Source organism: Odontesthes bonariensis, chromosome 21 (assembly GCF_027942865.1).
Source record: "Odontesthes bonariensis isolate fOdoBon6 chromosome 21, fOdoBon6.hap1, whole genome shotgun sequence".
Classification (NCBI taxonomy): Eukaryota; Metazoa; Chordata; class Actinopteri; order Atheriniformes; family Atherinopsidae; genus Odontesthes; species Odontesthes bonariensis.
The window spans coordinates 18,130,672-18,157,550 of NC_134526.1; the positions used below are offsets into that span (position 1 = coordinate 18,130,672).

The 26,879-nt window shown below is 42.1% G+C and overlaps 1 protein-coding gene across 5 annotated transcripts; it reads left to right on the forward strand.

Moving 5' to 3' along the window:
* The first annotated feature begins 18 nt into the window (after nucleotides 1-18).
* On the forward strand, nucleotides 19-26,879 carry spag9a (sperm associated antigen 9a). Of its 5 annotated transcripts, none has more exons than XM_075454939.1 (31): nucleotides 19-553; nucleotides 4,092-4,212; nucleotides 6,594-6,664; nucleotides 6,764-6,852; nucleotides 6,995-7,145; nucleotides 9,210-9,302; nucleotides 10,391-10,526; nucleotides 11,586-11,679; nucleotides 11,769-11,890; nucleotides 13,558-13,572; nucleotides 13,844-13,901; nucleotides 13,988-14,140; nucleotides 14,980-15,031; nucleotides 15,122-15,252; nucleotides 15,392-15,448; nucleotides 16,605-16,766; nucleotides 16,852-16,981; nucleotides 17,301-17,390; nucleotides 17,481-17,597; nucleotides 17,726-17,906; nucleotides 18,011-18,226; nucleotides 19,224-19,434; nucleotides 19,722-19,838; nucleotides 20,057-20,137; nucleotides 20,227-20,294; nucleotides 20,432-20,580; nucleotides 20,683-20,854; nucleotides 21,068-21,181; nucleotides 22,905-23,081; nucleotides 24,356-24,493; nucleotides 24,674-26,879. In XM_075454939.1, exons 1-31 carry the CDS (start codon nucleotides 254-256, stop codon nucleotides 24,790-24,792), a joined length of 3,885 nt encoding a protein of 1,294 aa, XP_075311054.1. In that variant the 5' UTR covers nucleotides 19-253; the 3' UTR covers nucleotides 24,793-26,879. The 5 variants fall into 5 exon arrangements, with proteins under 5 accessions (XP_075311054.1, XP_075311055.1, XP_075311056.1 ...); XM_075454940.1 differs by having other exon boundaries at nucleotides 9,213-9,302; XM_075454941.1 differs by lacking the exon at nucleotides 13,558-13,572.

The window sequence follows — 26,879 nt, forward strand, 5'->3', positions numbered from 1 at the left end:
GTTTACCGGGAATCGTAAGAACTACAAGGTTCGGAGGAGTCCAGGAAAGCAGCATTGGACAAGTGAGGAATAAATAGGAAGAAATCCACGTAGCCTGTCTTGCATCGTAATCGTACATCCGCGCGCTGTTCTCAATGTGTCCGTTTGTTTAAAGAAAAGCCGCTTTCAGTAAAGGGAGTAAGGGTGTCCAGAGTGGCGGGGTAACACGGGAATACCCACACTGGTCCTGTTTGCTGAAAGGGAGAGGACTAAAATGGAGCTGGAAGACGGAGTTGTGTACCAGGACGACCCGGGGACATCAGCAATGATGTCTGAACGGGTGTCGGGCCTGGCCAACTCCATATACCGCGAGTTCGAGAGGCTTATCGGTAAATACGACGAGGACGTGGTGAAGGAGCTGATGCCGCTGGTCGTGGCCGTGCTAGAGAACCTGGACTCGGTGTTTGCAGAGAAGCAGGAGCACGAAGTGGAGCTGGAGCTGCTGAAAGACGACAACGAGCAGCTCATCACCCAGTACGAGCGGGAGAAAGCGCTCAGGAAACATGCGGAGGAGGTGAGTTGAATGGAAGTAGAGAGTAAACCAACACACAGACAAGCACTACTCTCTGTATCCATTTGCAGGGGAATGAGAGTTGTATCAGGTGCCTTTTTTCTCCCAGCATCCCTGAGCGGCGAGTTAACCTCCACACGTGGCCTGGCAGCATCCATGGTGGTTACTGAAGATGTAAACAAGGCAAAATCAGCATAAAAGCTAACGTCAGGCTGAAGTGGCCCTGTCGCTCTCTTCTAGCCGGATTGCCAGTGACATAACTCTGTAATCCACGGATAGACAGACTGAGTGTATCCACAAAGACACGAGAAACAAAACTCTCACACACCCTTTTGTCACACACACACTTGTCATCTATCAGCTTGTCTTTTGCATAGGATAAAGAAGTCACGTCCGAGTTCTGCGAGACCCAGACTGAGGAAACAGCAGGTGAAAGTGACTCAGCGTTTTGGTCCATCACTGTAGCACATGTAAATGTGACAAGAAGCGAAGAGGGTGCAGATTTGAAATGACAGATACGCGTAGAGAGCTGTAAATGTGAGAAAACATCTCATCACAGCTTTATTCAGAGTACTGATGACTTTACCATTCAATACAAGGTTTGTTTCTTAGGTATGAAAATTATGAACTGCAAGCAGCCCATAATTTCAACCTTTCAGAGCTTAGAAAAGCATGCTTGGTCCAACTCGAACTGCTCGATATTTTATTTATTATAACCAACCAAATGTAGTTAAAGTAAAACCTAAATGGTGCTGGAGTTTTGGGGGGTGATGCCATGTTAATTGATGGATACAAAAATATATGTCATGAAATCTGGGTCAGTATGATTTTAATATATGCAAATAGGATGGCATTATTAGATGTATAGAAGGGACTTTTTATTATAAGGCATTCATTTTTCGAAAACACCCCCAAAGGGCCTAACTTTTTTATTTTTTTTGTTTTTTCCAGTTAGGGTTGGAGACATTGAAAAGATGACAAGGGTCTCAGTAAAGTTTGTTTCTTTTTTGTGGCGTCATGAGCAGTGTTACGGCGATATACTGGTTTCACAGTTGCCGTGACGTAAAACTCGATGACACATTCTTGATGAGCCACGGGCCGCAAACTGCATGTTGATCATTTAAAGACAAAGGTCTGGATCTCACTGTAAGGCAGGCCTGCCTTGTTCTTCCAATGGATGGTTGTGGAAGTCTATAAATAATAAATTTCCAACATTTGGGGTCGAGACGTTCTTTCATATTTGCCCATTGGCTCCACCAAGTCCAGTTCATCTCAGACAGTATTTTCTATATCCCATTTGGATCTCATATAGATGTGTGCACCTCCTTTTGTCCTTGACTGGCTGGTACGCTCATCATCTTGAGCCTCAAACGCACAAGAAGAAAAAAATCTGTTACTATTCATTTGATGCTGATTGTGACTGGTAATGATAAGTATAAGTATAGTAATAACTGTATTAATAGTGTATCATAGGGCTAACCCCGGTGCTTCAAAGCTTCTAAGGATGTGAACGTCACGTGCTAGTGTTTGCCTGCAAACTGTGATTTAAGGTTAAAGGAGCACTTCATTTGCAATTTAGCGTCAGATATCCAAGATAGATTAGGAATGTGCTACATTCCCTTTTAATGAAATGTCTGTGTAAGACTGAGGGGGAACGCAGTCATCTCCTGAACTCCACAGGGGCAGATTATCATACAGTTTTCTGTTAGCACTGTGCTGTCACATTAAGTTCATACGTGGGGGAATTGGTGAGTTGGCAGGTGCGTTCTGAACAAATGCTCCCTTTCCTTACTTTCTCAGACACGGCCAGCGTACGTGAGCTCTCCAGGAGGCGTGCACGTGATTTTGGCCGGGATAGTTCCCACGGTGTTGCATGTGTAGTTGTTTTTTTTTATAAATGCACAGCGGGCTTACGTACAGTATGAAGACCGATGTGATATGGCACGGACCGTCTGTCACAGCTTGTTTCTTTGACTCGGGGTTTTTGCCCCAGCAGGGAAACTGGCCCAGTGTGCTGCGGACATGCCGCGCACTCACAGATGCTGAAGCAGGGTGACAGCAGTGGCAAACACTCACACACATGCACTGACAATCCAGCTGTGCTCCGTACTGTTATAGTAACATGTTATATCAACTGTAGACGCACATATAAGCACGACACTGGTGTTCTTTGGATTGCCCTGGGAACGAGTTTGTCCACACCCCTGAGGAGGACTGAGCAAGGCTGCGTTGAGTCTGCTGGAGAGGCATGGCGTTACTTCCAGGTCATGTGATCCTTTGTTAGTAGAGAAACATCATGCAGCTTCCATTTTTGCATTTTCTTCCTTTGTGTCATTGTCTTAGGTTCAAGACTCCCCCATTCCATGAGCAAAAGATTGAGGGTGTCACGTGTCTTTTTAGGAAGCTGCTCTCAGATATCAGGAACAGTTAAATTAGTCACATTTCTTGATGTTTTTTTAGGCCTTTTACGTACAGGGAGAGACCAAAGTGGTGAGGTACAAAGTGTGATGTAAATGTAGCCCATTTAGTGTTCAGAGCAGGTCGGTCTGAGAGTGAGTCCAGAAATAGATCATCCCAGTTCTGCTGTAACTTTGTTTTCTCTCGTCTTTGATGTCATTTTCGAAGATGTAGACATTAAATGAAACATTTCAAATTACGACTAAAACTGATGAGAAAATAAAAATATAATTTAGGGAATCTAGGGAACACATTTGTAGTTTTCTACCAGATTGGCATCTATCAGGCCTCTCTGTGACCACCGGATTGCTTTGATTGATATTTCTCACACATATACTGTATTGCGAAATCAAAACAGTGGTAAGAAAATAATGCCACGGATGGAAAAGATCAGTGTGAGTGTGAACCTAAAGCAGAATTAACAAAGTTATTTTTTACTTTGCAGTCATATAGTGCAAGGCAGTCTTCTTTGTGCTTAATTGTACATCAAAGCAAAGGAAGACTTGTGTGCCCAGAGGAAGTAGAAGAACCCCATTAGGGCATAGGCTTGCTCAGCTGGACAGGATGTTTATGGACACACACACACACACACACACACACAGACACACACATGCATATTTTTCTGTTCAGAGGTCCGCCCCTGGGAGAAACCGGAGGGAAGTACAATTTTCTGATCCTAATGCACATGTTTTCAAATCTGTCATCACAGAACGGGTTTTAGAAAGTGCAGCTCATGTGCCTGTTTCTACACACAGTGTGTGTTTAAGATACGTGTGGGTTGTGATGAATCACGTGGTAAGAACGCATTCTCATTATAGAAACCAGGTGATGATGGAAACAGTAGCCGCTTATTTTGATAAGCAGCTGATAGATCATCAGTTGTTCGATCGCTGCTGTGGTTTTAGTTGCACGTTTCTTAGATACAACATCTTAAACTAATGAGACGGTGAAATGAAAACTGTGAATGCCTTCATAAACGGCATCAGACCGTTTATGGAAAATAAGTTTAGATTGTTTTATGATTACCCAAGTGCCAACGAGTCTGATCAAGCTCTCTGTGTCTATGTGTGTTGTGGTTGAGCAGAAGTTCATGGAGTTTGAAGACACTCATGAGCAGGAGAAGAAGGACCTGCAGAACCACGTGGACAGAATGGAGTCTCACTCTCGGCAACTTGAACTCAAGATCAAGAACTACGCAGACCAGAGTAAGCACTCACTGATGTGATAATTAGGATTTGTCAGATATAATTTATTCTTTCTGTTCTCCTCTCCTGCTTCTGCCATTCTTTTTGGTTCTCTTCATATTTGACTGTGATGCCTTTCTCACTGCTTGACACGCACACAGATATTTACACTACCACATGCTCTCTCTTTCTCCATCTTTTCTGGGGTAACAGTAATGGGATTATAGGATTTCTGTTCCACCCGTGACTTTACATTGCTTCTCATCTTATTGGTGGATTAGGCAAAGTAGGCATTTTGACTAGGTGGAAAAAGTAGATTCACACACTGAGGAGTGTCTTGTGGCAAAGCGGCACAGCTGGTTAAAGTGAGTCACTCACACAGAGTTTTGTGGGGGACGGATTTTCTTCTGCCCATATTCTGAGAAACCAAATGTAAATGGGTTGTAAATGTCTCCTATTGTCTGGTTGCAGTCATTGTTTTGCTGTTTCCCCTGGCTGCATGAATGCAGTCCCCTCGAGTGAACCCACACAGTTTGGCTAGTCACTGGGTGGAATCAAGTCACTGCCACTCCCTGTGGTTAATCATTCATTGACTACTGTGTGCTGAAGCATCTGATCGAAATTGCTCCGAGAGTTATAGTCCATATGTCACGTGTCAAAGATAATAAGCACTGTCAGCGTAGCCTAAAGCTGTCTATTGAATTAAGTTCATCTGCAAAGATAAAAAAAACAAAACCTTTTAATAACCCCAAAGAGAAATGAACAAAAAATATTCCATTTGAACTAGAAATAATAATAATAATGATTATTAATGCAATGGAATAAATGTCCGTTCATTGATGGTTTTATTGCAGTTATTTGAGTTGTCTGTCATAGTTGTGCAGAATCTATGTTTCCCACAGTTTTTTTTGCACATCTTTTACCAGAAAAACATTGTTGACATTATTGTCGTGGATTTATTTGCAAAGCAATTTAGCTTTAACCTAAACTGAAACGGAGAGCTCAGGGATTTTTGGAGGGGTCGTACAATTACATTGAATAAGACCCACGTTGTAAAGCACTTTCAAAGAACTTAGACAGGATTGGAAATGAGGGTATTCAGGTGTGGACCATTTGCCTGTTTCACAAAACTTAAAAGGTAAACAGCATTGTAATTTGTTCCTCATATGTTCTAATGCTCTTTGACAAAAAATGGCAACTATATGAAATGCCTGTGTGGTTTAGACTAATACTCAAATGTAGCTGGAATGTTCCAACAAAATGACACATTCAGGGGCAACGTGAGAATTAGCATCCTGCCTAAGGATACCTGGACTGTTAGATTGGAGCGGTTGAACCCACACCCCTCTGGTTGAAAGACTTAACGCTCCACCTCCTGGGCTAAAGCCGCCTCACCATTAATCATTCACATTTGTTTCTAAAATCTCACTTTTCTTCACTTTTCTTCACAGATTAAGGCTGACTTTTACAAATAATTTTAAGATATGTTCCTGTTTTTGCTTCGTAATGATTTGTAATTCCTCACTGTGTTAATGCTCTAATGATGAAAATTGAAATAGTTTTTACACAAACCACCCTTTAGTCTGTCCATGAGCCTCAGCCTATAACAATGTATTGGTCATTAAACTGCTCCCACACTCCCATACAGTTTCCTTTTCTGTGGTGTTTTTTTTTTTTATATTTTATTTATAGATTGATTGAATGGATGCCAGCCTTATATTTGGCTTCTCCACAAAGTGATTTGTCATTCTTGCTAACACGGCTCCACACACAATGAGTAGGAACCACCTCAGCTGTCTGTCCTGCGTGAAGCCTTTTCCTCTCACTTCATCTCTCGCCTCCTGAAACTGGATGAGTCACTGCAGCCGAATGAAATCCCGCGATGGTGTCGAAGTGCACACATAAGTGAGACATCATCCGACAACATGCAGAAGCTGTAGCTGCTGTAATTGATAGTATCCAGGCTTTACACTCCGTCTGGTGCAGCAGCTCATAGCGTGGCTTTGGGTAAACCTGATGCGCTAATAGGGGATTAGGTGTTTTTTGTCACTTCGTAAGTCGTCCGCATTTGAGTGAGATTACCCTCTCTGCCTAAGACAGCGCCTGCCTGGTTGAGTGAAATTATTTTACTCTGTTACACTGTACTAAGGTTCATGAAACTATCACACAAGCAAGATTGAAATAATGATGTTGTTCTTTTCCTGTGAGGTGAAATGAAGGACTAAAGTCCTTATTGCTCTCTGATTTACACTCGTAGGGATTTTGTAGCTGATTCCCTGTTTATGGCCTCTATAAAAATGTCCGTCTCACTTGTCGTTTTTCACGTTGTTTTGTTGTTTTCTTTGTCTTGGCAGCTTGTAAAGCCACCGCCTTAGACTGATGAGTGCTGTGTTCTGTTTCAGTCGGCAGGTTAGAGGAGCGAGAGCTGGAGCTCAAAAAGGAGTACAACTCCCTCCATCAGCGGCACTCGGAGGTAAGGTAGAGGCGAATGGCTGAGGAAAGGAAGGAAGGAAATATTGTTGCCTTAACTCATGGCTAGTTTCCTCTGAGTGTTTTGCTTTTACCGCTGCAGATGATTCACAACTACATGGAACATGTGGAGAGGATCAAAATGCAGCAGATTGGTGAGACTTCAGAGTCTAGCGCGGTCGGCCGAGTCAGGTAAGATCATAGCAGCGTTGCCGTGCGGCTTTTCGTGGAGAAAGGCCTCCAATTCAAAACAGTAAGCCCAGTAAGCCTTTGTGGTTCGACGTTATCTTTAGAGAACACATGATTAAAAAAATCTTTTTTCTCATCCTTGAAGGAGGGAGCGGCCTCTTTCTTTGGGGATTTTCCCTTCACCTGGGGGGGCGTCGCTTATAATCCCAGATACCCACGCCAGAGCAGAGACTCCAGGCACAGAGGGCTGGAGGCTCACTGACTCATCACAGCCACGGTCCAACACTAGTCTCAAGGTGGGGGTGTGTGTGTGTGTGTGGCGCCTCCCTGCAATAATTTATGCGTGACATTTCAACAGAGAATAATTTTGTGTCCGATTCTGACTAAATGATATCAGCCCGATGACTCACTCTCTGGGGCATTAAGAAATGGACATATAGCATGCAGTCTACCACAGTGGAAAAGAAATAATGCCTTTTTTGAGTGCTCCGACAATGATGAACAAATCATCTTAATCCCCCCCCCCCCCTTCCTATTTATTTGGGCTATATTTGGCGACGTGTCAAATGCTGATTATCTAAAATGCAAAGCAAAAAAAATTTGTGCTCTCTGATGGCATCAATGTTCTCTTCTGAGGATGAACTAATGTTAAAACACAGTCACCCTTGCAGCTGTGAACAAACACAAGGAAATACACAAATTAGGACAATGATATGGACACTTTAGTCGCATCTCCAGTAGTTTTGCCAGGTCTAAAGGATGGATGAGTTTTGGCTTTGGATCCATTTGAAAATAGAGGGCCTTTGATAAGGCCCGGTTGTGCTTATGTGTACTTTGGTTGGGGTCTGACAAGGCTGCCCCTGTTTTCAGACTCCTCTTTAGCCGTTAATGAATATGCAAACAAATCAGGTGCAGCATCCAGAGGGGATAATGAAATGTATCACATGATTATTCATAGCTTCTACAGTTTTCCTTTTTGGTTGCATCGACAAGTAATCTCCCATTTGAATTTTCATGTTTATCGTAGGATGCGTATCCAGTGAGTGTAAGTCACATTTAACTGCTTTAAATACTACTGGGAACACAGCTAATTCTTATCATTTTGACATGAATATAGTGTCACTTGTGACTGTATTTTTCAACTGTTTCATGTGCAAAATTGCATTTGGTACATCTTCAGCATGTCGTCTGTGTTATCTGCGGCAGTTGGGACCTGTAGGTTGTGGCGTTCTCTCATTCCAGAGCTGCGTTTTTGTTTCAAACTGGGACATCATCTCTGCGGCGCCGTGCATGGTGGGGGTGATGCTGCTGTATGGCACGCAGCCAGTCACCGAGATAGAGAAAGTCTCGCTTCACTGCGATTGGAGCTTATGTAATCACAACAACGGGATGGTTGTTGTTGTTGTAGCGCAGCCTTTTTGAACACGGATAGCTTTGATATGCAGATGAGCAGAGACATGATATGTATTTATTTGAGCAGAATCGGGGATGGCCAGTGACACGATAATTACGTGCGTGTGAACACATGCCAGCCATGATTTTAATGTCCATCAGCAGTCTGAGTCACAAAAGCCAAACCATTTCATTGCCTCTAAAAATGGCATGATTACAGTTTGTTTTTTTAAATCGTTGCATTTTATGTTTTTTGTGATGAGGTTCAAAACAGTTGTTTCTTTATTACATCATTTGATATTATAACACCAAACTTTGTAGCTAAAACTTGCAAATGCTAAGATGAACCGGAATGCTTAGCTTTGTTTTACTCTACTACCAAAATGTGTTAAATGTCAATAGTGAATATTGTTTTTGGCTACCAACTTTTTATTCTATTACAACAAATATAGCTTCATCACTATAATAATTTTTTGAATCATAAATAACAAAAGTTGCTTGTTTCCAAATTCCATCAGAATACAAATAGAAAGTTAAAGTTGTGACTGTAAACGAGACTCAACAGACAGTTTTCCATTAGTTCTCCAACAGCTTTAAGGTTAAGATGAAATATTGAAACTATTCACTAATTAACAGAATAGTTGGTGCTCATTTCTTTTGCTGACTGACCTATTAGTTAATCAGCAAGTTTACAAAAGTCTTCAGGCACTCCGTCTCTATTGAAAGATATATAATGGTACATTATACATGGAAAACAATGGACAAAAATGCACCAAATATCTTGAAGAAGGTCGGGTCTATTGCTTGACTGTGTTAGACTGTGAGATATTCCCACACACACACACAGCTTACAGGTGTTTACATACACTTTTCCATTCACTTCACAGACATGCACACTTCTGGGTGTTTGCATTTCTGTTGAACTGCTTCTCCACATGTGAGCTTCATTGTTACTCTTCCCCCCCAAGCAGTTGGACTTTGTGGACCCCCCAAAGGAAAGGGAGGGTAAGAGTGCGCAGGACTCTACTTCTTGGGGGAATTCACTGGCAGACGACTGCAAGGTAGTTGGATGAGTGTCAGCATCAGCACTCCTGCACTGGCTGTGGACCCCACAGTTTATGTTTGCTTGTGTGTGGGCTTCGGTGCTCTAGTTTCCTCCATCACGCTGTTTCATCCCTTCAGAAACGTCTCATACGCCGTGCACTTAGAGACCCTCACTTCAGAGACCACCTGTGCTGTTTAGTGCCACGTGCAACCACGTCCTGTCTAAAGGCAAACCTGCAGTGCACATATGGAACCTGCTAGTTATTGATGTGTTAAAGTTAATTAGGGCTTGGTTGCATGTGGCGTCTAATTTTGATGTCATTTTAGTTCATATGCATGTGCTTTATGTTTTACTTTGCTTCATTCATGTAGATTTTCAACATTAATGATCGAGCCATTCTACAATGACATTTGACATTTAAAGCTAGAGCTCTGTCCTTTTAGCGTTGTAGTTTTTCTTACTAGATTTTCACAAGAATAAAATTTGTGTTTATTCTGAAATTGTTTGTTTACTTTCTGTGGATTAGTTTCGTGTTGAAGAGGAGAAGTAACAACCTCCACTGTTGTCCTTGTTTCCGTTTGCTGACGTTGTGTTATGCCCTCCGCAGTCTGTGTAGTGCTGTGTTTTTGTGCCCCTCCTGCCCCCCTCGTTCATGTCATCTCTATGGGTCTGATGTGAAAGCTGTCATTGATCCGCTCACAACTTTGTGCTTCAATGTTATTTTCTTTATGTGGGAATTGTTTTCTTGAGTTCCACATTCATCTAAACAATTCCACTTAGCTTTGTGTTTCAGAGTTTTGTGCTCAGGGTTTTTGTCTTGCTCTGTTTTCTTTGTGTAGTGAATAATTTGTGAGTTGCTCAATGTTTGAGATAGCTGAGAGAAACTGGACTCTCGTGTCTTGTGTCTTGTGTCTTATGTTATTCTGTCTACCTAATGTAGCCTGTTCAACCATCAACTCTTTTCTACTGTTGTTTCCTTTCACACAATGTTTTCTGAATATATGTTTTGTTGTCTGAATGTGTTAGAATGGGCACCAGTTCACTTAAGGTGTTTTTACACGTAACTGCAAATGTTGGTGTCAAATAATTCCTTTTTTATTACAGGATGAATTGTCAGACTTCCCTGGCTCCAAGCCGGCAACACCAATGCCCACCACTGCCTCAGACATGGAGAAGGAAGATGGGAACAGTAAGAGCATGGAGGTGCAGGCCGCACCAGGGACCAGATCTATATCCGTGGGTAGGTGAAACTATTATCATATTGTGTTATTTTTTTTCTCTTATTTTTTAATTTGAACCAAATCTCTTACCTGTAATTCTCAGAATGGCAGTGTTTGGCACTTTGGTGCAGGACTTCAGAGTTTTTTTGTCACAGAGTGAGACATTTTTTTATATTTAGATGCATCGGTATGACTTAGAAACACGCCCGCAGTTTCTTCGTCGTCATCACATACCCAGAAAGGTGCGAGAAGTGGGGTGTATGTCATCTGTGAGAGAGAACGAAAAGCTAAACACAAGGCTGACATCATCGTAAGAATGTGGGGCGGTAACCGTGCACAGCGGGTTGTGAACCTCTTGGGTCCGCTCAGCAAGCGGCCCCTTGTTGTTGTTCTTTTTCGGCCCTTTGGCCTATCTGTTAAAAAAGAAATAAACACTCAGAGCCTCTTGTGATAGCACTGTTCCAAATTTATGATGAGGATAGGATGTGGAATCGGCAAAAGATCTTGTCTTGATTCCTTCTAATAGAGAGAATATCACACACTACAGGATTAGCCTCTAAAATAATCTTTTGGTCCATTTCTACTAATCATAACAAAATACTAAACAATAACACTAATCTATTCACTGCAAGGTGAAAATATGATAAAGAACATTTGTATCATGACCCTCAAGATTAGAGCAGATCTACTGCAAAGGCAGGAATGCTAGTTTGTTGGTTAGACCGAAAGCTTTTGAATCAAAACACAACAAACTATGCAGGAACAGATGCTCTGGTGAAGTGACAAGTCTGTAGCAGAGACTGAAATGACAGGAGAGTTCAGCACATCTCACCACACAGTAAAGGAACAGCTGCCGTTCAATACATTTGCGGGTCCCATTTAAAGGTTTGAAAAAGAACATGCAACTCAATACGTATTTATTCAGTTTTACCAGCACTGCTGTTAAAAAGTTGCTGTTAGGTCGGAGCCCTCTTGATATCGCGGAAGAACCCTTTTTTTGTGTGTGTTGCATCAAACTGAAAACCCCTTTTTTTTTCTATTTTTACAGTCCCTCTCTTATTGCTGTGTGTCTTGTGCAGGTTTGCCAGAAAACGAGGACACCTCAGACGTGCAGGATATCATAGAGTCCACTCCTGAGCTGGACATGGATCTCATTGGATACAAACCCTGCAGGTAGCACAAGGAGTACACAGTCGGGGCAACTCGAATCAAAGTTTGAAAGTGTAGCAAAACATCCCTTCTTGCTGTTTTTATTCTGTCAGCACTCCTACCAAAGGCATCGAGAACATGGCATTCGACCGCAACACAGAGTCCCTTTTTGAGGAGCTGTCGTCTGCCGGCACCGGGCTCATAGGGGATGTGGATGAAGGGGCCGATCTGCTGGGTGAGTTAAAAGCTTTATCTTTACCGAAGCATCACAGCACTGTGAAAAGTGTAGCGGCACTCCTGTCATTTTTTTTTTTTTTTTAATGAAATGGCTCTTTTGGCTACTGTCTCTCCCGCGGTGTTTACAATACTTAAATGTTTCTCTAGAATGAATGCACTTTTATAGATGCATCTACATTGTGGCGCTGAGTTACGATTGTTGTAGTTCTTTCAGGGTTATGCTAAAGTCGAAGTTTAACAGTGGTTAGTGGTTGGCCTGTCACAGCAACTAATCACATAATCATTTTTAGCCATTTGAGATCACCATGGTAATATCTCCATGTTAACCATCTTAATGCCACAAGGTGAGACTAAGTCAGATCTCATTTTCCACATTGTTTTCAACCGTTTTTGCCTCCCCTGTCACCCGCAGTGGGCGTGGCATATCTTTACAGTTTTTGTTTAAGACCTACAAGCAGAAACTGAAATTAATATTTTATTACTTATGTTCTTTTGTACGTTTCCAATAAATGGTCTATTCTTATTCTTCAAAATAGATGAGATGTTCTGGTCTCGGGAAGTTTGATTTAGACTTAAATGTTATGTAAAATATTTCTCAAATATTCTTAAATATACTTTTGGCAATTTGATTTTCATTCTGTCCTATTTTTTTCTTTCTTTTGTGGTCATCATCATCAGCTTTATTTATAAAGCGCTTTAAAACCAGCTATAGCTGAAACAAAGTGCTGTATATCTGACATAAGTAAGATTTAAAAAAAAGAATTATGTTAATGTTGTGGTTTGTCCAGCTCACAAGTGTTGTCGTATCAGTAAAAACTGACCAGTATATGCAAAATAGGTCTACTTTACAACATGCACCAATGTTAATCACTGCCTTTTTGTGTGGGTGTTTTCCTCAAAACAGCTGTGAAGCTTTTGATTTACTCAAGCTTTTCAAACTAAATTTAACCAGGAGCAGCAGCAGATTTTTTACCGTTAGCGCAGTCATTGTAACTTCAGCACTTGCTCTATGCTGTGATGCCACATCACGTGCTCTGGTCCGGCTGTTATATGCACTGTTAACCATTTGCCCATGTTAACATCACCTCTCTCTCTCCCGTGTCCCATTCTCTGGCTTTTGTCCTTAATCCCAGTGGAGTACTCTGGTGTGTATGACCTCAAACCTTTCCCTCAGCTTAGCATTCTTTCTGTAATAGCCCTTTTGACTGCTACCCATTCATCACCTTCTGTCATGTCCACCGTGGTTACACATCAGAATTCCATCTTCATTATGTGTGATACAGTTGGCATCCAGCAGCATCAGTAATGCACTTTGTTTTTCTCCAGATACTTTTTTCTTTAAGATTTGGTGCATGAATGATAGGGTTCAGTGCTTTCCTTTGCTGCTGTAATGGTTTTCTTTTACAGCTTAAAATCTATTTTTTTTGCCCTTGTTTTTGTACCCTCTCGTCCTCTCTACTGCTTCAGTTGTCAAATATAACAAACCCAAGAAATTTTTCAGCAGCTCTTCCTTTTTGTTTGTGGAGTCAACGGCCACAGATTTAGCTCTGGCTCCTTCATCATTTTGCTCATTCCACTGTCTCAACCTATATCCGCATTTCTGTCTCTCTCCCTCTCTCTCTTCCTTACTCTTTCCGCCTGACTCGGATTGCATGGTTTTCTCAGACCTTAGTTTGATTGGTAAGACCTCACCCACTCTATCCATTCTTCTCCTGTCAGTAAAGTGGCATGTGCTGTGGATTTATGTGACGTGGTAGTTTGTAGTGCTGTGAAATCTATAGTGAAAATATCTCACTCGGAGATATTTCATATCGTACGCTGTCTTGTTGGATTTGATCTTAGTATCATTAGACTCTGTAGTTCCCAAGTAGTCCCAGCTCCATTTTGTTTGAGTCTTTTTACATTTTTTTCTGCATAATAAAATTATAATGTTGGCTTCACCTCTCTTCAGGAATGGGCCGGGAAGTTGAGAATCTAATTCAGGAAAATTCCCAACTGCTTGAGACAAAGTAAGTGAATGAGACATGTTTGAATATGCAAAGGATTCGGCAAATACGGTGTAGTAGAATGTCCTTTCTTTGTGTTTTTTTTCCAGGAATGCCTTGAATGTGGTGAATAAAGACTTGATTCTGAAGGTGGATGAGTTGGCCTGTGAGAAGGAGATGTTGGAGGGAGAGTTGGAGGCTTTGCTGCAGGCCAAAACCAAGATGGAGGAGAAGAGCAAAGAGCTGGAGGAAGAGCTCAAAAAGTAAGAGTCATCTCTTTGTTAGGTTTTAGAGTGCTCCACCTTTTTTGTGTGGCTGCTCTGAGGGCTTGATGTTGTAGCCGGTGTTGTCGCAGTCCCTTTTTTTTCAGGCATCCCAGTCATATGGACAGAAACTGGCACCATGGTAACCAGAAAAACAGGAGCTAAACTTCTCGCTTTGCCTGTCTGCCCTGAGCAGTAGGCCATGACGTGTCAGACAGAAAATTTCAGAGCCACAAAATGAAAAGAAAAAGAAAAGCCCATTAGTGGGAGCATTGAGGATTCACTGTCTGCTTGAGACGACACCAACTGTTATGGTAATAATAAAGTGATAGTGTGATGGCAATGAAGTTCAAACAGTCTGTTGAATGGAATGAAAATGACCCGCGGTCTATCCCACTATTGGCCCCTGCAGGGGCTCTCTCATAGTATCTATCAGACTGAGTTGTGACGAGCTCATAAACTGAGTTTTGGATTTTTTGATCAAAAGCTGGTTGGTGGGGAACAAAAAAAATTTTTTTTTTCCGGCATGAACTAGATGCCACTCAGATTTAAGTTGAAACCATGATCCCAACACCAGCATGAGTGGATAGGTATTAAACCTGTTAAAATAGTCTATCTGACTGGAGCGTGGATCTGGTTCTGGGATCAAAATGTTAGCGGTTTTCCACTGGGGGATTGGTTTTGTGACTCCTGAACAGAACTGGTTTGAGACAGAAAAAAAACATTCTTTTGATGGTCAAAATGTAGCTGTAGTGGTTCATGACAACAGCAGGGATGAACTGAAAACAAATAAACCACAGAATGCTACTCATAATTTTATGTAACGTTTTTTTTTCCAGAGTACGGCTGGAAGTGGACGAGGTGAAACAGAAAAATAACGATGAAGAAGATGTGAGTCTTTGTCGCTTGCGCAACATAGACGGTATTTGTCCTGTTTCCGGTCCGAAAATGATTTCTATCTTTCCGTGTTGGCTGCTGCAGAGTGACGTACCGACAGCTCAGAGGAAGCGTTTCACCAGAGTGGAAATGGCCAGAGTGTTGATGGAGAGAAATCAATATAAGGAGCGACTGATGGAGCTACAAGAAGCAGTGCGGTGGACCGAGATGATCAGGTAAAAAGACGTGGAGCGGATGGACTGAACAAAAATCTGCATTGTTGAGATAAACAGTCAGGCACTTCTGTTACCTCAGCTCCTACTTGTGTGTCTTTAGACAGTAACAAACAAGTTATCATCTCGTCCTCTTCTGTAGGGCTTCCAGGGAAAATCCAACTCTCACAGAAAAAAAGAAATCCAGCATCTGGCAGTTGTGAGTACTCTGAAATGCACTCTATTATGCCCTTTTTGTCAGGGCTTTACTTTGACATGGCTCCCAAGTTGCTTTTCCAACTTACTTTTTCTCTTAGATATTCACACACATTCTTTGTCTTATCTTTTCCGGGATGTGCCATTGAATTGGCAGCATTAGGTAAAGATGATTTGATAGGCATTCTTCTCGCCAAACCTCTCCCTTTGCCCTTCATTGACGTAGAACTTCTCCTCCGTTCCAAATGGATCAAACTTTTTGTTGTGTCTTTATCCATATTCTCTGCTCTCCGTGCAGTAGAGTTGTTGTTATCTCTTAACTGCTCAGACATGACTCTCCTTTGTGCCCTGGGCTGCCCTGCCTCCCGCCTGCTGTGTGCCTTTTGATGTTCCTACACTCTGCCTGCTCATAGGCAGCTGAAGGGAGACTATGAGCAAAGCACGTTTTTGTTGAATACTAAGTTCTGTTTCTAAGTCGGGTTGTAACAGCAATTCATAAAGCTTGAGAGGATAATCTGGTGGTTTGATAATCAAACAGAAAATGTGTAAATTTACAAGTTTATGAAGTAAATTAACCAAATTCCCATAAACCCAATTTGGCTAAAGTAACCTGCTCAACAAATGTTGGATTCTGCCTGACTAGATCCCAGTGGCCACATTTCGACACACTAAAAGTACCTTTTTTGTCTGTGTGTGAAAGAACGCCACACACGAGGAGGACGTGCTTTTAGATTTATAGAAATCATTATTTCTTCATATTACGTATTAAGTGTTTAGAATATATGTCTTAATATGCATATGAGGTGCGATCTCATGAAAATATTCAATGATTTGCCTTGAGAAACATTGCGGTAAAATAAACTTCAAACTGCGTACTCTGAATATTAGCTTGCCGCTGTTAGGAAAAAAAAAGTAAAATAATTCAATTGGACAGTTTAAATGATGGTTGAATTCTCAGTTTTATGTTAGATAGATGTGATAGAAAGTGCTGAGCAATACTACAACTCCCAGCATGCCTTGTTGTCTGTTATTGTACATTAAATGTTGATGATGGGTGGTGTTCCTTTATTGTCTGGTTGATGACCTCCTTCCTTGCTCTTCCCCTGCTCTCCTGTTGGCTCTGTGTCCCTCTCTGCTTTCTTTAACTCCATCACTGGCAGCTTCAGCAGACTGTTTAGCTCCTCCGCCGGTTCCCCCGCCATCAAGAAGGCCGAGTCCCAGTCCACCAAGTATAACCCTCCGGTAAGCCTGGTGAAGAGGAGCAGCACCTTCTCGCAGTTCCCCACAGAGAAGTCTAAGATTTTTGACTTTGTGAATGAAGGGTAAGTAATCTAATGGCTGGCGGTAATGAGCATCTGCGCGGTGTATCTGTGAGCTGAGAGCATTTCTTTTGCTTGGCTCTTGTAGCGCGGATCAATGCAGCTCACCCTCACGCAAGGAGCAGAAGAAAGCCCAGTACCGCCAGGTCAAGGCCCACATGCAGAAGGAGGATGGACGTGTCACTATCCATGGCTGGAGCCTGCCCAGCAAACACAAGGTGGGAGCTGAGAGTGTCCAGTTTGGTTTTGTTGTGCTCAATTTGACACATTCTTTCCAAGAAAGCAGTCATTTAATGTATCTGCAATATAAAGCTTAGCTTTTTGAGATTACACATGTTAAATTAAGGTTTTTTTTACCACAGAGTTTAATGTGTAAAATAGAAAGAATTGCTCCCTTCCTTCTGTCTATTGGCTAGCTTCTCATGTTCATACGAGAAAAGATATTTTAGACTTTGAAGTTACTTGTTTTCATATCCTCCCAAAACACATTTTCATACAATTTGGTCTGGTTGTCTTTTGCTGGTTTCATTTTCACAGGTGGCCAACGGTGGACACGTGGAAAACAAGGTGAACTTACCAGTACCGGTTTACTTGAGACCTCTGGACCAGAAAGATGCTTCTATGAAGGTGTTTAAGTTTGACAACACTCCCACGGAAACAACTCATTATGCATAGTTTTTGTAATCCTTTTTAAATCATTCTCCCTCCGTTCCTCAGCTGTGGTGTGCTGCAGGTGTCAACCTGTCTGGGGGTAGGACGGTTCCCTCATCAGACCTCATCAAGCAGACAAAAGGTTCTCAGAGTAGCCTGGACCAGTTGGAGCAAGAGAATAAGGCAAGTCATTTAAGGAAGTTTAGTGCGTTATAAGTGTTTGTTTCAGAAAAAAGGTTTTCAAGTTTCGTTTATGGGATTGTTGGCTCTTGACTTTTTTTTTTTTTTTTTTTTTTTGTGCTTGCTCAAAGGACCAGGAGAAAGGGGAGAAGGAGCTTATCCTTCAGGACGAGACGTCCAGTAGAGTGTGGGTGTGCATGAGCACCCACTCCTCCACCAAGGTTGTGGTGCTGGACGCCACGCAGCCCTCCGACATGCTTGACAGCTTCTACGCCTGCAACACGCATGTTGTCTGCATTGCCAGTGTGCCAGGTGGGTTGAGTGGTCGCACTGTGTTCACTTAGTCGGGTTCATTTCATTTGTCCATTGACATTTTAAATCCTGAGGTTGTGTTTTTTTTTTCTTTTTCTTTAAAGGTGTGTTGGAAACGGATTATCCTGGAAGTGAGGAGGCACCCCAAGACCCGGAAGCTTGCCAAGGTGATGGGGTGTCACTGGCTGGCAGTGTGGCCAGTGTGGGCTCAGCAGGCAGCGATGGTGCCATGGCAGCAGAGGGCGTCACAGCTGTCCCTCAGACAGCCGGCTCAGGCGTCGCTGACCAGCCGGCTGAGTACAACGCCTTGTCAGGCTCAGGTAGTTCTTTGCAGGGAAAATGCAAATATAGAGTTTTAGTTTTGTCTTTTTCCTCCTAATAAAAATAAAAATAAACTCTACTCATCAACATCAGAGGGGTTAACGAATGGAAAAACTAATTCAAATGAACCAGCAGGGCGATCTCTGGTGTTCAATCAAGTTTCTGTGTTGTACACAGCTGGCTCATTAAAAAAAAAAAAAAAAGCCTCATGATAGCTTCCTGTTTAATTCCCAGGTTAACGGTGGTGATGGAGAGGGGAATTGGAAATGATTGATTTTTAACCATACAAAATAAATGAATCTAATTTATTATAAATGCATAATTTTCATCAGATCTGATCAGGCATTATTTTCTCTTCTTCAAGCCTTCTCCCCACAGTATCTGTATCTGTATCACTCCTTTGCTCAGGCAGCAGAAACATCTGTTTGTTAAACGTGAAACAGATAACATTGAAAATAAATGGGTTGTCCAAATGTTAGTCCATTTATTGTCAATAATCACTCTAAAAAACTGAACATGAAGGAAAAAAACCTGTAAAGCTAGATGGATTTACAGTTCAAAGAGACACTTTAGGCACACTTTATAACAGAGCTGTAATAAACCAGCAAGTCTTTATACAAAGTGTCTTCACGAGAATACAAGGAAAAATGGAAATCGATCATTAAATCATATTAAGTGGTTGTGTTTTACTGGTCACATGATGCATGGATTAACACATTTTAAAGGTATCAAGGCCAAATACACCACATGTAATTATACAATGGGTGACTTAAAACCGCAACAGTAATACACCCACTTAGTTATAAAAACTTCAGTTTAACACTGTTGGAATAAACTTCCTGAAGCTCTTCTAAAGAATTACAGAATATTAACTATAATCTCTCCTACCAATTCAAGAATAGGGGACAACGTGCCTCTTTCCACTCGCAGACAGTTCTGTATGATAACCTTTCTGCTGAGAACCCCTTGTAACTCTGTAATTTACATTTCCCCCAGTTGAGCTATCCAGAGAGACCAGTCCAGCAGAAGACGGGGTTCCTACAGCAGAGGAGGCAATGGAAGCAACAGAGGCTAATGCTGGTGTGGGCGAAGAAGGAGAGGAGGATCAGGGAGCAGATCCAAATCAGCCAGGAATCTACACGGAGCATGTGTTCACCGACCCACTGGGGGTGGGACCCACTGACTTGTCTCCTGCTGAAACACAAAGGTGAGAACGATCACCTCTGAAATATTGGAGGATTTGATGATCATTGTAGGACTAAAAGAAGGGCCTATAAGTCAGATTTAGATTTAGGAGAAAAAAGTTGTAGCTCTAAAATCTTGATCATCTTAGTTTGAACACAAACACTCTGAATCCCTGATCCCTGAAATAAAAACATGAGGGTGATAAGCTCACAAAGGAAACATCACTGAGAGCTGCAGTCGTACTATTCATATATGAAGTGACACTTGTGACAAGTGTTTTGAAAGTCAGGAGAATACCTTTGTCTTCAGAGGCTCTGGCCAGGACGGCGTGACTTTCCTGCCAGAGGATGCGGATGCGTCAGAGGGGGAAGTCCTGAGGATGAGCAGCGCACTCCCCACCATGTGGCTGGGAGCTCAGAACGGATGGTGAGAGAAACAGCAGCCACCAGAGGGCGCTCTTAGCTTGACCAAAACACGAGGAGTGGCACCTCCACAATAAACATACTGATTAAAGTGAAGATTTTTTGCATTATGTCACTGAAACAGACCCAGTAATGCCTATTTGTGTCAGTGTATTTAATTTCAGTTAAACAGCACTCTACTTTGATCTGCTTCGCGTCATCTCTCTTTTTCTTCATTTTAAGTCTGTATGTGCACTCATCTGTGGCTCGATGGAGGAAGTGTCTGCATGCCATTAAGCTGAAAGACTCCATCCTCAGCATAGTGTGAGTAAATAGTCCGTTAAGGACTCACATACATTTATTTTAACAGGAAAACAACATTTTGGTTAAAGTTTCCTCTCCATTTGTTAAAGGCATGTGAAAGGAAGAGTCTTGGTTGCTTTGGCTGATGGAACATTAGCAATTTTCCATAGAGGCATTGGTAAGTGTGTGCAAGTGAATCAGAAAGAATTTTTAAAAATGCTTTCTCCATGTGTCACGTTGGAGCTGTTTTTGCCAGAATCACTCATTTCATGCAACAGTTCACATTTCTCAAGTCTGTCTGTTGTCTCCAAACAGACGGTCAGTGGGATCTCACAAACTACCACCTGCTGGATCTTGGCCGCCCCCACCACTCTATCCGCTGTATGACAGTAGTCCACGACAAGGTTTGGTGCGGCTACAGAAACAAGATCTATGTCATCCATCCCAAGGCCATGAGGATAGAGGTAAATGCTGCCAAAATGCTGTCTTTTTGCAAAGCCTAAAAAACAAAAGTGATCTACATTTCACACTCTCACCTTTTTTGTACTTTTTTTTTACCTGAGCAGAAGTCTTTTGATGCTCATCCTCGCAAGGAGAGTCAGGTGCGTCAGCTGGCCTGGGTTGGAGACGGCATCTGGGTGTCTATCCGACTGGATTCTACTTTACGATTGTTTCATGCCCACACCTACCAACATCTGCAAGATGTGGATATTGAGCCCTATGTCAGCAAGATGCTGGGTAAATCTGCTGATTCTGCCTGACTAAAAATGACCTGAGATGATATATGTACATAATTCATAGTGTAAAGCTTCTGCACACATACAACAGTCAACTAATATACTGTAACATGCTTGTTAATTGTCTGTGCGAATTCAGTGAGATTCTGAACTCCTTCCTCGAGAAGAAATTGATCTGTGCTGCAAACAAATGTTTGCTCGGTGTGTGCTGCAGGTACCGGTAAACTGGGCTTCTCTTTTGTGAGAATCACGGCTCTGGTGGTGTCCTGCAACCGACTGTGGGTGGGGACAGGAAACGGAGTCATCATCTCCATCCCGCTGTCTGAAGGTATCACACGTCTGTACAAAGTCAACCCCCGACTCTGGTGTTGCTCCCAAATATTCACTTTTGAGCTCTTAAAGCTTTGCAATAGCTAAGTACTGGGTTCTCAGAAGTCATTTCAGACATTTCACTGACATTTTAGAAAACAAACAACAACAAAAATCCTGTTTTGTGAAATTCTATTTCAGTGTGGTTGGTTCTGGGCCATCACACTGGACCCTTAGTCCTGTTTACTCTGTCAGGTCAAAAGCAGGTGAGGGACTGGATGCCTGGGCTGTTAGCATTGACGCTGTCTCTTCCAGGGCTCTGTTTGGGGTAGTGACAGGGGCTTTGGGCCCCAAAAAGCACCCTTGGGCTAAACAGGCCTACTCTGGTATGTGGTGGCATCAAAGCTAGCTTTACCTGGCGGTTGAGAACGAATGCAAAGACGTTAGGTAGCTCACACACTCACTTTTCTTTCTGTTACAACACATGGTACTGCTGTAATCGCCCCCCCCCGCTTATTGCCATCAAGTTATTTTGCTAGCTTAACAGCAAAATGATTTCATTGAATGCCTTCATCTGAAGCTAAAAATCGAAGCAGCAATTAGTGGTAACTGGTTTATTTTAACCAAGGTTTCATGAAAGGATATCTGTGTGTTAACTGCACAACTTTGTGTTCTGTGCTTTGCTCTCCTTTTGTTTGCTGCGATGAGCACCTACATAAACATGTTTGACATGTATACGACATACACATGTATGGTTGAATACTTTCTTTTTCCTCCCTGGCTGATACTGTATTTGCACATCTTCAGCAATTATTTACTGCTGCTGTTCATGGTGCATAAATTCTGCTAAGTGCCAGTCATTGGACTGTCCCAGAGCGAGCTGGGTGACTTCCACAATGACGCAGCATTTTGTTGACTGGTTTTATGGCAATACTCCAAGGTGAGCAGCCCCTCAGTTTGAGTGTGTGCTGGCGTGATAACACTGTCCAAGTTTTAGATAAGTACAGGAAGTTGAGCACAGTTGCTGAAAGCTTTGTGAGAATTTTGGAAACGGGAGGGTTCATTATCTCCGAACCAAACTGTCCACGGAACAAAGATTATCTTCTGTTAATGATATTTAGCGCTGATGTTGGAAAACGACTATATTCCTGTAATGAACACACAGCACAGCAAGATTTTGATCCCATATCCCACACTGCTGCTGTCACACTCTCCTCTTTCTCCTCATCTCCAAGATGGCCGCTGCGGTGCCTCATTGAGCATCATGCTTTGAGCTTAATGTGTCCTCACCTGCTCTCTCTGCCTTTTAAGCCTCTCGGTCTCTTCTGCCCATTTGTCTGCATCTGAGATTTTCTTTAAAGCGCGGTTAGACAGTGAAGCAAGAATTACATCTCAGATCTCAGAGGGAACTTCTTGAATAAAAAATGGCTGGGTTGCCATGGAGACTGGTCCCTCAGTCTCTGACTGGTTCACATAACGCCGTTTGTCAGATTTATAATTCAAGGCTGTACATTTAATGGAAATTGTATTATAGTTCTGCTGCTCTTTGAATACTCGTACTTCTTTTTATTCTAACTGAGTTTACATTTTTGTCCCTTCTCTTGATCATCTGCCTGATGCATTTGCTGCTCTCAGTGTTAGCAAAATAAGCAATAGAGTCTTTTTTTTTTTTTCTTCAATAAAACTTAACTAAAATGCAGATTGTGCAGGCAGATGTTAATGTCTTTTTTTTCATCCCTTAGCTAACAAGACAATGGGAATAGTGCCAAATCGCCCCGGCAGTGCTGTCAGGGTCTACGGGGATGATACTTCGGACTGCGCCATACCTGGCAGCTTCGTGCCATACTGCTCAATGGCCCACGCCCAGTTGTGTTTCCATGGGCATCGAGATTCCGTGAAGTTTTTTGCGACCGTGCCAGGTAAGAGTGCGGGTAAACTACCGGATCGAGAGGCAGAAAATACTGATGACTGAGATTGACAGTCGTACGTATTCTCTGTTGCATGGAGGCTCAATAAAACTTGGACTTATCAATGGTCCATCACTCTGTATGTACTCTGGATAGCATTCTTTGCTATCCTTAACATCTGTGCAGTTAAACTCAGACTCTGTGCATACACCATGACCAGCAGCTCCTACATGTCTGCTTTGTAATACAGCAGTGCAAATAAACGTAGCAAAATAAGTGTTTGTATTTGCAGCTCACAGACTTAGATTATTATTACCAAGTATCTAAACACCATCATTGAAACAATGCCCCAGAGATCAACCTTTCTGTTTGTGTTTTCCTTTATCATCCCTTTCAGGTTTCGCAAAAATAAAAGTCCTGCTGATTCCAATCTGACCTGAACATTTAGTTGAGTGATCATAGCCTCAGAACTGAAATAACTGCAAGTATTAAGTGTATTTCCACATGGCAGAATTTAATATGTAGCTGATTAGGATCAAGCATTGGACATTTGACGGCTACACCTATTGATTTTAGCTCTTACAAGTGCTAGGAAGATGAGGATGAAGGACTTTGGTAGATAAGTTTACCTCCCTCAGTCCACAGCAGCTCATATTGCTCTGCATTTTTCAGCAGGAGAAGTGTTTTCAGTCTACTCCTATTTGTCTACCAGTGGCTATAAAATTTTACCATAAACATGATGGTCTGCGACGTGCTGTGCTCACATAGCTAGCAGTATCTTCTGCATGCCTCACTATCTTAAAGTAACTGTGTATAAACCGTGTGAAGTGTGGTCTGACATTATGTTGCCATAGTTTATTTCTAAAAGCTACACTTTATGAGCTCCAACTTGTGCTCCATTTTTTCCTCAGACTGCCTTTTCTACCCAAACTTTAAGAGTAGAGAGAAGCTGTTGTTTTCCGGAAAGAACTCTTCTTCTCCACTATTTCCACAAGACTTAAGTCTGCAAAGTTTCCAGAGTATTATGATACACTTTTCATAGCAATCGTAGCCACTTACACCAAATTACATTGGAAAAAAAATGGATCCAGGCTTAAGTATCCAGTAATTAGTTTCAGGGGTGAACATCAATATCAATATCAGACAATAGAAAAAATTAATCAATTAAGTTATGGTGCAACAAAAGCTGCCACCTAAAGCGGCCCCTCGCTCTGTTGTCAGTTTTGTTGCTACTGTCAACTAAAAATCTTTCGGGTTGTCTGTTCTCATTTGACTTTTGGTCACAGGTCAGGCGGTGCCACCTCCAGGAAGTGCAGATTCAGGCTCGGATGATCCAGCGTCTGAATCCTCTGATACAGCAAACTCCGAGCCCAAAACATACCTGGTCATGAGTGGAGGAGAAGGCTACATCGACTTCAGAATTGGTGGGTAGACCACACTGGGTGAACAAGCTTGTGCGTGTGTCAGTTTATAGCTGAGGTACTGATATGTCGACGCAGTTTTAATCAAAAGATTCCAATTGAATTTTCACCAAGAGAATGACAGCCGATTGCCGGACTGTTGACTGATGCTGTGCTGTTTGCTTGACTCATCCTCTGCCCCAGGTGACGAGGGTGGTGAGTTGGATGGTTTATCTGAGCCGACAGGTGGCCAGCAGTCAGCGCCCACCAAAGCCGAGCGGAGCCACCTCATTGTCTGGCAGGTCACCGCGACTCATGACTGAAAAACATCAGACTGTTGAGTCGACATCAGGGGGGCGTCCACCGACCCCGAATGCCCTCCTCAGAGTTTTCATTTGGTTTTAGCGACTCTTCGTTATGCCCGAGTAGACGACTACTTTGTAAAGAAAAGCCAAACGAACACACACACACAAAAAAAATCCAATTATTTTTAGTCCATGTTTTGTACATTTTATTCTTGATGAATTTGAAACAGATAAGTTTTTCAGTTTATGTCAACGTGAAGAAGACGTCCAGGCGTTCCCTTCTGCTGTTTTGCATGTTGGAAAAGCTGGTGCACACAGGTATGGGCGGTTTGATCAGGTGAAAGTTTGCTGTTGTTGTCAGTTTCCTAAACAGAAAAAGGGGCTCAGATGTGAAAGGTAAAGGGATTTTTTTTGTTGTTGCAGGCATTAAAAATGAACAGGTGGTTTCTGCTGACATTTTGTTACTCATGACTGACTTAGCTCCTGTGTTGAACATTTACATCAACAGTTTTTGGCCGGGGTGCGAAAGCCAACAATTTGAGACAATATGAGGCGGTTTCCTGTTTTTTCTAGCTTTTATTAGAAAAGCAGCTTGCGGCAAGTGGTGCACAGCAAACACTTCAAACTGTTTCATAGTTAGCAGCAAAAGCAAGAGAGGTTGTTAGAAGGGAAATGCCACCCAAGTTGTCAGAGATTTATGTGTTATGAGGAACATTTTAGCACTTTGGGTACTTTTAAGGTTTTCTGTTAAAAGAAGAACCAGGTTAGCACTAGCTGCATGAGGAAGTCCTGTATCCTCACCCAAGTGTGTGTGTGTGTGTGTCTGTGTGTGTACCTGCTCGGCCATGTTGAAGCTAAACCCTTGTCCTGTGTGTGAAGAAATGCTGCCTGTGCCACCAGCTCAGTGCTTCCTGTTTGCTTCAGCTCACTGGCACTTTAAAATGTTAGATGTTAGTCGCTTGACGTTTGGGGGGGAAACACACGTGTGAGTTATGTAAACTACACTACTCTGTGCTGATTGTGTGAAGGGAACAACACCTACAAATAGTTTTAGCAAATAGTTCGGTCCAAGTAACCAAAGGATGACAGACAAAAGCACCATGAAATGGTTTCATTCGTGAGTCGGATGATCCGGGAGTGTAGGTGTTTATTTTCAGGGCGTCATTGGAAATGAGCTTGAATAAGGGAAAAACATTTAACTGACATTTTTGCCAGTGACCACACAGCACTAAAGAAAGTCTCTCCTGATTGCTTCATCATTCCATGTTTTTTTTTTGTTTTTTTGTTAAATGTACATTTGGAGACCTGGAGGGCAATTGTGATTATTCTTTTTCATTGTTATTTTGGCATTTTGTGATTTGTATGATTTGTGAGACACTTTCATTAAGTAATGAGTATTTTAAATACTGACTGTAACATGATAGCAGGACGCCATAACTGAGCAGATGTTTTAATTAGTTTTTATATCAAAAGAGTCGGACCAAGTTTTGGTCTGAAGTCCATTTCAAAGCAGTAACTTTATATTGTGTTTTAGCCATTCCAGTATTTATTTCCTATGTTATGGAGCCAATCGTGGGCTCAGAATGTAACTTTCTACATGAACAAAATATCATCGGAGGCTATTGTGAGCAAAATAGTCCAATGAGTTTACATGATTGTTAATAATGGTTCAATAAAATTGACTCGTGTAATCATGTTAGAAATTGCGTGCAAACATAAAACATTTTTGAAAGAATAATTCATGTACAAAGCTATGCATGTTTTTTTAAGAGAACACCGCTCCGACATCCGCTCGATCTCAGTTTTTTTTGCCACCATTTTGGGTCGGCAGGACGCAAGTGTATGTGTGTGTTTGTGTGTCCGGTAAATGTTGGGAGATGAGAGAAAAGACACATTTGTCAGTGAAACTTTGTTTTATTTTCCAGGTGTGTTGCGGATGTGTGCTTTACCTGTATGTTCCACCTGTAAAACCCCGGAGACACATTTAGCTGTTTCACTCGGGTTTCTCTGGATACCGTAACAGTGGTTCCTCCCTGTCGATGTTTGCTAAAAACAGTATCATAGCCTTATTTTTAACAATCTATTAAACTCAGTTTCATGGAGAA